Source organism: Falco naumanni, chromosome 5, assembly GCF_017639655.2.
Source record: "Falco naumanni isolate bFalNau1 chromosome 5, bFalNau1.pat, whole genome shotgun sequence".
Taxonomy (NCBI): domain Eukaryota; kingdom Metazoa; phylum Chordata; class Aves; order Falconiformes; family Falconidae; genus Falco; species Falco naumanni.
In genome coordinates this window covers 25,780,629-25,790,283 of record NC_054058.1, presented here as the reverse complement: position 1 = coordinate 25,790,283, position 9,655 = coordinate 25,780,629, and the positions used below count along the sequence as shown (strand labels likewise).

Below are 9,655 nucleotides of genomic sequence, written 5' to 3'. Positions count from 1 at the left end.
CTGAAAACTTGTTAAATTATATTTTATAATCATGTACATCTGAATGTGCCTCTAACTCTCCTACTTCATAAACACTGTGGTTTTCTGAGTGAATACCACATACTTTTTCACATTTATAAGCTCCCACTACATCACTGGTATTTGGATAGCTGTAGGTGCATTGTGTGCCATTCTGCAGTTACTCAGTTCCCCATTGCTGCTTGTTCAATACTTAACTGCTAAAGGTGACAGTTCCTGCAAGACTGGCCTGAAGGTGTCAGTTTCTTCTTCAGATAGCTGCATTTACAGCCTTGTACCTGCAGATCAAATTTTCCTCTCTCTTGTGTTGGTTTTTTTGGTTTGGGGTTTGTTTTTTTTTTTCCCCTTTTACCTTGCAGAGGGTTCTTCCTTGACAGATGTAACTGAAAGTGATTCTGGAGCTTGTTGTGTGGCATCTCCTCAAGAGAAGAGAAAAAAATAATTGTATCTCACTTTTATTCCCTGTTTTTATTTAGATACTTTCTAAACATTACAGAAGGAAAGATTTCTTCATCCCTCACCAGCTTCCTATGATGGCCTTTCTTACCCCTGCAAAGTTAGGGAATGCGTATCATTTAGCCCCACTCTCTAGGGGATAGTTACCCTGTATGTATTACTATTTAGTCACTTTCCACTTGCTAAAAAGTTTTCCTTTGGCTAAGTTCAAGAAGCATATTTTAGATTTTGTTGCAAGTCCTAAATAATCACTCTAGCAGCTTCCAGAAGGAGTAAATTTTTATTATAGAGAGGGAGGGGAGATTCAAATGGGTTACGTTGGCATTCAGAAGAGATATCCAGAAAAAGAGCAAGGCACTTTGAGTGTAATATGAGCTAATAATCTAGTGGAGAGTTTTATGAATGTCAGCAACAATTTTCTCTGTAAATAAGCTGCAAAACTGTGCAAAAGCAGTGCAGTAATCTTTCAGCCACCACTTTCTCCCCACAGCAGTATGCTGGATGTCCAAAACATTTCACAATACTGTCAGAGAGGAAGACATGAATATGCATGAAAAACACCAAGCATGCAAAGTCCTACTTGTCTTTGGATTTGCACTTCAGTGCAGGCCCCTTTGAATACAGTTTACATGTAGTTTTTACCTCAAACGGAGCAAAAGTCTCAGTGAGTATGACTGGAATCAGTACAGTAACCTACTTGGCATCAACAGATATCTTCCATATTTAATTCTCATTTTCATTTTACATACTTACAAAAAAAAGCCAACCAAGTGAGACAAAATCCATTTGAAAGCCAGCTTCAACAGTTTTCTAAGCTATTTGAGGGCTGATAACTCCAGACAACACTTGATGTTAATCCATAGTTTTCTTGTCTAGTGTATTCAGGAAGTGAATATTCTATAACTTTGTGCAACTGACTGCGAATGCTGTGGCTTAAAAACTGATGCCTGCCAGGGTCACCAATCAGCACTTCAGTTCGCTGTATCCTGATGCATTTCCTCAGCCAGTGGTGCAGACCATCCGCAAGCTGCTCATCATAAAACATGTCCCCTAGAACAATGAGGTCCCAGTTGCCGGCCTCTGAATTAATTATGTTCTTAATGGTGATGGGGAAGGGATTCAGGTGATTCAGTTCACAGTTCAAGATCATTGCCATTCCTGCAACTGAAGAAAAAAAGTCAAAGTTAAATTTTAGGATTCTGCCATTCAGCCCCCTTACCGATTTCCTTGACACATCTTTCATCTCTTATTAAATATTTTTGTTTATCCTATCTAGGTACTTCTACAGTTTTCATTAGAGGTCAAAATCTGGCATAAAGTGGCCGAATTTTATCCTTGTTGCACCATCATGCAGGGGTGAACTATTCCTGGAATGACACCAATGGAAACCAATCACAGAATCAAACCAGAACATCCAACTGCCTTAATCTATGGGCATACCTCCTCCCTAACCAATCAGTAAATAAATTATGAATAAACTGAATTCACAAGTCAATTATGGGAAAACAAAGTCTGGTGGGAAAGGTAAAATCTAGGCCTAACTTAAACATAACATTGGAAAGTGCAGGAGAACACTATGGTCCTACGGAGAAGCCAACTTGCCACCTGCGCTTGTGAGTTCTCTCCCAAACCAGCTGTGATGGTGCATAGGCAACACCTGACGGAACCATTGCTGTTTGTTCCTTCTAAGGAGTTACGGAGAGTTACTCAGTGTGAGAGAGGATGGTGTAACCCAGCTTCTAATACTGGCAAAATCCATTCATCTTTTTAGCATTCTTAGAACTCTGAAACCTGAATTCCTCCCAAATATGGAGGGGAGCTTGTATTAAATGTGCTTTAAAAACTAAGAAATATCTTTACACAGAGATGGAAAAAAAAAAAAAAAAAAAAGGCCTTACTTGGGTCAATGTCATTAGCAAGGACTTGTGATGCACCACTCATCACAGCAGCTATTGCTGTTGCTCCACATCCACTTCCAAGATCCAGAACCGATCGTCCTTTAACAACACGTGGATTATCTAAAATATACCTGAAAGAAAACCTATTAAAAGCAACGAACAAGATTATGCAAATTTTTCAGTTTTGCATTTTGCATTACACTGCATAAGACTTCTTGTCACACTTGCAATGAAGCATGGTATCTTAAAAACGCTATTCCACAAGTGCAGCTGGTACACAGCTCCATATTTGTCTCTGCTGATATAAAAATCAAGAACAATAGCCTTTCTCCCCTCTCACCCACCCCCCAAACAAAAAGAAAACCAGCCAAGTAAGCAACACCATTTCAATCAAGCTCACCTGTCAGAGAGAAGCTATCTAATAAGGTAGATTATTACCAAGGTGACTAAAATGCTTGGCATCAAGAAACTGGAAAGTAAGGATTTGTAGAAATAAAAAGCAATCTGACTGAAGAAACGTGAAGATGTATTCGCAGTGAATGCTGCGCCCATCAAAAGGCAAGGCCTACCCATTCCCTAAAATACTGCTTAATGCAACTGCTTGGAAGAAAAGGAATCTCTCCTCTTTCTTTTCCTGAACCATGCAGACACAGATGCAAATAGTTCTAGTCTGCTTAATATTGTTCCTGAGTAGCAACAAGAAAATGAGAATAGAGCAGCAGTGAGCAGAAAGAGTATCTTCATCCAGTTGTCGGCACCTGTGAAGAGGAATCAGCAAGTAAAAACCTCTAGGCTGGAAATGGAGAACTGACAGAAGGCAAGCAGCACCACAAATCATACAGCCATTACTGAGGGTTCAGAACTTTTAAGAATTGCCTTGAAATTTCATCTTCTACAACAAGGAAGACCCTAAGTGGTGGGGAGAGCCCTAAGTGACACATACTACTGCAGTTTGCTACAAATTTACTACTGATTGCCATAACTTCTGTGAAAGTAGAAACAGGAAAGGATTCTACATTTGTGTTGTCTTCTGGCATGGAGGGTGATGGCTGACTCTTCACGCAGGGCTACCAGTAAGCACAGCTTTTGCAGGTGGGTGCCAATGCAGAGAACTGTAACGGAAACGTTAAGATTGATGTAAATGGTGAATGGATGGATGGAAATACCTGGGCCTAGAAGCACCAACAGGAATGGCAGAAGGAGACCTAACAGGAATGTCAAGTGTCAATGGCGCTATATCCCAGCACGTCTGCACACAGATTCCTAGGAGCCCAGACTGGGAGAAAAGACGACAATCTACTCTCAAACTGAACAGTTCAAGCCCTTAAGAGGTGACAGCAGGAAGGCTGAAACCAGAACTGAAGATACAAAATAACTAGATCAGAAACCCAGGACACAGGAGGAGGGCCTGTGTTAAAGAAAATATATTTTGAATTAAGAAAGTTGAAGTGCTGAAGCTGCTAAAATGCAGAGCCAGGCCTCATCCCTTGGATAGCCCTAATCCAAGGCTGGTTTAAAACGCAGTCAAGCTAATCGATAGGAGAACAGAGAAACAATAGATGATCAATTTGTGTACATAGGTGCTTTCTGAAACACAGATGTCTTTAGAAAAATTAATATAGATGAATAGGAACTGCTTGTTCAAAGACTAAGTGTGCTTGAAGGATTGTGTGAGTTAAAGCAGGCAGAAAGAAGATCATGATCCGAGGAGGTCCTTGGAACAAAGGCAGAGACTGGAACCAGAATAGATGAATCAGCTGGGACAGCGATGGATTTGCAGAACTGGCAAGACCAAAGCAAACTTCTAAAAACTTTGGACGGTGACTAATGATTTGGTAAGTGTATGTAAGCTGTGCTGTATCCTTTTGTTCTCTGCCAGTCACCGAGGTGGTGGCCCAACTCTGAGTTGTGATTGAAGCAAGCCTAGTGGTACCCATGTCTGTGTGACTTTTTCCTTAACAGCCTGACATCCCATGCCTCTTGTCCTACACGTCACCACAAGGGATCCTGCCAGACAGCTCGGGCATGCACAGCTCGGTGCTTTTGAGTGGGTGGTTATGAATCCAGTGAGGGAAACTTGCCCAGTTTCAATGAGAATCACCATCTCCCATAGGTCTGGCACACAGCTTTCTGTTACCACAGTATTGCAGCATTATTTGGTACTTTGAAGCAGTACAGATGCTCTCTTTTTGGAGGGTACCCGTGCAGGACATTTGTGCAGAGGCTCAGCAACTCAGCTGCTGGGCAGCACTCCCCTGCAGCCATCGCTCCTCTAAGGACAGCCTCTAGTTCACCAACAGGACGGAGAACAGTAGTAGTACCTCCACAGAAAGTGCTCCGTTTCCCCTTTCTAGGGACTACGCTTGGATTTTCAGTGACTTTCCAGCAGTAACTTGTGTAGAGCACGACCTGGCCTAATGCTGCAAGTGCCTGGTTTCCAGCTAAACGGTGCTCAAGTTACCACTGATGACTGTGGTGACTTGGGACAGCTGGAGCCAGCGGCATCCCCTGGCACACACGCAGTGCATTACGCTGCTGCTGGAGACGGCTGTCTGCCATGCTCAGTTAACAAGGTATCTTGGGTTACACCAAGAGGAATGGCCTGAAACAGGAGACTCCTGATGTGGAAATGCCAACTGTGCAATGAGCACAGTTACAGAAGCAGAATATTTTCATGCTCCCTTTTTCTTTTTACTTTTCTGAATTATGCAGCTAATTTCTAGCATTCCCAGTACATCAAAAGAGTGCACAAACAATAAGTCAATAGAGTGGTAAACCATATGGTAACAAAGTGTAGAGATTATCCAATTTAATTATGCAATGTTCAGGAGCACTCTAGTTCATCTACACGGCAGGGTAATCAACTCTCAATTTAACTGCAAGACACATCTTTTTCCTTGTCACCTTCCTATTTATGCTTCTTGCAGAAAAACAGTAAAGCCCCAATTCAGATCCTTCCCTTTCATCTATGTGAGGAACATCTGACAGCTTGTTCTTTGCTGTAACAATTATGAACTTTTTCTGCTGTTCAAAGTGAGAGTTTTGATTTTACAGAATAGAAGAACTCTAACTAGTTCCTGGGAATCAGGAACATTAAAGACATTTTTACAGTGGCCAAAATCAAAATGTGGCTTCTGATGTGACTAAAATACAGCCACAAGGCTTGACAATACAGCTGCTGAAATCCTAAATGAGGAGCATGATTCAGGATAACAGCATTCCCAAGTGCATCAGCATAAACCTACTTTTCTGAATAGACCAGACACACATCCACACTCCTGTCCCCTACAAAAAAACAACAAAAAAAAACCCAAGACACAAAAAAAAAAAAACAAACCACAGAAGCCAAACCAACCACAAATTACAACAAAATAGTAATCCTCCTGTTTGGAGCAACAATAAATGACAGAATCAAACACCTCACTAGGTTTCGATGGCAACTGCACAGACCCTCCACAGATCCAAATTCAGCCCCTTTGTCAACACATGCATCACCACTGAAGACAACAGATTCCAGCTTAAGAGCCATAAGTTATTCTATATACAGCAGGTGCTGACACTTCACTGCCAACCAGCAGAGATTGTGTCTCTCCTGTATAAGCAGAGAGGAGTACGAATACTATGCTCTCATACAGAGGCCAATACCCATTGCTAGGGATCACTACAAACAGAGCCAGGTCTGACATCCTGGCCTGCAGCAAACTGGATTTATCAGCTTTTGTGATGCATGCTGCGTACCTGGAGAGGGCTTGGCCTCCTGGCCAGTAAATGGCCCAGAATGGGTCCCCATAAGGCCAGAGGTCAGGTTTTTCCTTCCAAAACCTGCAGCGAGGGGTGAGGAGGCGCAGCCGTATCTCTGGCGTGAGATGCCCACTGCTGGTGACCTCCGTGTTCTCCTCCAAAAACGCTCTCACCTCAGGATCCAGAGACTTGCCGGCACTCCAATGGCAGCAGCGCTTAGAGCGCACAGAGGAGCCTCCTCCCCTTCTGCTCCTCCAGGCCTTGGCAAAGGTGTTCTGCCTGCCCAAGAGGAGAAGCCACTTCCAGCTGCAGAAGGCCATGTTTCCCCGAGGACAAACCTTCCCCAGGAGAGCTCAGAGCACAGCTTATCTGAAGCAGGTGATGAGGCAGAAAGCTTGAAACAAACTTATAGGATGATGTTTTTCATAGTGATGGATGGCAATTCCTGAAAAAGAGAACATCATTACTTAAGTGATGTTTCCTCAGTGACTTCAAGGCTGTGCCCCACCAGGGCTTTAGGAAGAGGAGGTCTGTGTGCTGTTGTGTGACCACGATTGTGTGCCTTGCCCCTGCCCAAAGAACCATTGAAGTCTGAAAGAAGTGGTATTTAAGGAAGAAGCTTTCAAAGAGACCCATTCAGAAGAGCGCTGTAAACATACCCAGTGAGAAACAACCCGTGTCACAGGACAACAGATAGAGCTAAAAATTAAACATACAACCTTTTCACATCTCCCTCCATCTGCCTTAGACATATACATACAGCAATCTACTGCTGTTTCCAGTTCTTCCATTGAATCTTAAGATTTTGCAGTACTGCTCTGGCATTGCAGGGCCTAAGGACATAGCAAAGGTTACCAGTAGGTTGTTTGAAAGATGCCGTTAATTACAAGTTTTATAATAGTGATGAGTCCTTTATATGAAAGCATCTCTTTAAAGGCAAGCAATTAAAGGATTTCCTCAAAAGACTTTCCTCTTTCTCCCTCAGATTTGTCAGGCTGATAGCTTCCAAAAGCAAAAATAAAATCTCCAAGAACGGATCAGAATACTGCCAATTTGTTGCATTTCCATCTGTATTTTAAAAGTCTTACTGTGCAATAGTTTCACATGGATGCTCTCAGCTGTAGAAGAAAGCAGACCTCCATCACTGTAGCCTACTCCCTGTAAGAAACTATATAAACACGCTCCAAGCCGTCTTAAGAGAGAAACTGAATCCAACACAGTTTAAAAAATTAAGCTTTTAAAAGGCAAGACGTTCAGACTGGATGAACTCATGCTCCAAGGCCTCCTGACACCACTTGAGGCCAGTTTTCAGGTCACGAGCAGCAAAGAAAAGGAGAATGGAGGATTCATTTAAAAATCAGGAGAATGGAGAGTGGAGAGCGACAGCATGCAGCTGAGGGGCAAATGAAGAGGAGAGGAGCCTTTTAGCACTTTATCACCATACTGTCCTCACCCCCATCTCTTGCAGACCCTGGGTCTGTCTTACGCTGATCCTGTGAGTATACCTACCAAGCAGCGGCCTGAATCCTGCCTTCCTGCTCAGTTCTCCTCCATCCCTCCCGTAATATTTCCATGTATTTTTTTCCTTTCTTATCTTGCTCTCTAATTTCTTTTCTATAGCTTGGACTTGCTTGCTCCAGGGCACAGCTTTTGAACCTCCCTCTAAACTGGTAACCAGAGAAGCATTTAAGGCCTGTGCTTCCACAACAGCAAGAGTGCAACTGTGAACAGACACAAGAGAAATGGCACTCTGTTTTGCAATCGTTGTCTCTCTTTTGCAGCAGTTTTCATGAGAAAGCAGAATGATGCACGAAGACAGTCAGCTTCAGCCCACCCCTGCCAATTTTTCACAGCAGAATAATTGCGGCCAGTTTGGCCATCCAGGTTGTCCTTAAAAGCTAGACAAAGTGACAACAGGAAAAATATGCTAGTAAAACAAAGTCTTACACTTCATATTTTGTGACTTCAGTTTTTTCTTTATTTGTCTGTATCTTTAGTGAAAGTTCTTATGTGTTTAGTGGCATTTTGTTGTGTGCTGGCCCCTGCTTTACGTACTGGCTTTAGTTTGGTTGCTTACAGAAACGTTAAGCTGTGAATTTCCTGCCCATAACACTTTGCTGTTTAGGCTGGCAGTCCAGTTAAGTCTTTGTGGGTTTATTACAGATAAATATATGTGACTGAACATTCCGCCTTTTCCCACATTTGAGAATGCCATTCAGCAGAGTCCATGTAATTAAGGAATGCAGTTAATGACTGCCTGCCTTCTTGAAGGTGGAGCTGCATAACCTTCATCTGCCTAAGGGAAGCATGAAGTTAACTGAAACCCATCAAGAGACATAAATCTTATAAGCTGCGTGCTGGTCTTTCCCCATGAATTGCCACAAATTTAGTAGGGCTGAGATTCGGCAGCCTGTATATTGCGCTGCCCACCACGACAGTTATTCTTTTTTAATTAATTGTCGGTAGAGAAATATCTGCCAAGAGCTCTGTGCTCAAAATGCCAAACTGGGCTTAGAAGTGTTTAGTGCAGGAAGGTGTCAGGATTGCTCCCCTTGGTTTGACACTGCTGGCCTTCCCGTCTCATTGGGAACACAAACAGGGGGCGAGTAGAACTTGGAAAAGGGGACAACACCACACACAACCCATTTAAAAAACAAAACAGAAACAAAAACCACAACAACAAAAAAACAAAACACACACACCCCCAAAAAACTCACAACCCCAACCAGCAAGTCCTGTGTAATTTAACCCTTTAAAAAAAAAAAAAAAAAAAAAAGCAGCAGGTGCCTCCCACAGTACAGCCGCAGGGACGCTGCCGGGCGAGGCCGAAGGCTGCCCGCCTCAGCGGGGCAGCGTCGGGGGTGGGGGGATGCCGCGCCCCGGGGCGGCCGCCGCTGCCATCCCGACGTCCCCGGTTCGTCACCCCGGGCTGCCCGCCCCTCTGCAAGGCGGCCGCCACCCCCGCGGGGCACGGTCACCGGGGCCGTCCCCAGCCGCTCCAGCCGCCGCGGCCGGACGGGCCGCCTGCCTGCCCTGCCCATCCCCCCCTCGCCCGGCCGCGGCCGCACCGCCCCCCGCCGGGGCGGGACCGGGACCGGGGCCGGGGAGCGCCCGGCCTACACCTACCTGCTGCCGGCCGCCGCCGCCGCTGCGCGGCGCTCCGCCCCGCTGCGCGGAGGCCGGGCTGGGCTGGGCTGGGCTCCCCGCCCGCCCTTAAAGCGGCAGCGCGGCGCAGCGTGCGGCCTGGCCCGGCCCGGCCCGGCGGGGTGCTGGGGCAGCGCCCTGGGCCCGCAGCGCCCTGGGCCCGCAGCGCCCTGGGCCCGCAGCGCCCTGGGCCCGCAGCGCCCTGGGCCCGCAGCGCCCTGGGCCCGCAGCGCCCTGGGCCCGCAGCGCCCTGGGCCCGCAGCGCCCTGGGCCCGCAGCGCCCTGGGCCCGCAGCGCCCTGGGCCCGCAGCGCCCTGGGCCCGTCATGGCGGCTCCCGTCCTGCTTCCTTTAAAGTACTGTTTAGAAGACTTGCATCAATGTAAACTAGCTCTGTATT

General features: G+C 45.6%; 1 protein-coding gene across 3 annotated transcripts; it reads right to left on the bottom strand.

Moving 5' to 3' along the window:
• Positions 1 to 735: 735 nt before the first annotated feature.
• ETFBKMT (electron transfer flavoprotein subunit beta lysine methyltransferase) lies at positions 736 to 9,346 on the bottom strand. 3 transcript variants are annotated; one of them, XM_040595254.1, is made up of 4 exons: positions 9,240 to 9,346; positions 6,111 to 6,558; positions 2,373 to 2,515; positions 736 to 1,638 (listed from the first exon to the last, which is right to left on the bottom strand). In XM_040595254.1, exons 2-4 carry the CDS (start codon positions 6,431 to 6,433, stop codon positions 1,274 to 1,276), a joined length of 831 nt encoding a protein of 276 aa, XP_040451188.1. In that variant the 5' UTR covers positions 6,434 to 6,558; positions 9,240 to 9,346; the 3' UTR covers positions 736 to 1,273. The 3 variants fall into 3 exon arrangements, with proteins under 3 accessions (XP_040451188.1, XP_040451187.1, XP_040451190.1); XM_040595253.1 differs by lacking the exon at positions 9,240 to 9,346 and adding an exon at positions 6,833 to 8,819; XM_040595256.1 differs by lacking the exon at positions 9,240 to 9,346 and adding an exon at positions 6,833 to 8,819 and having other exon boundaries at positions 2,373 to 2,503.
• Between the last annotated feature and the right edge of the window lie 309 nt (positions 9,347 to 9,655).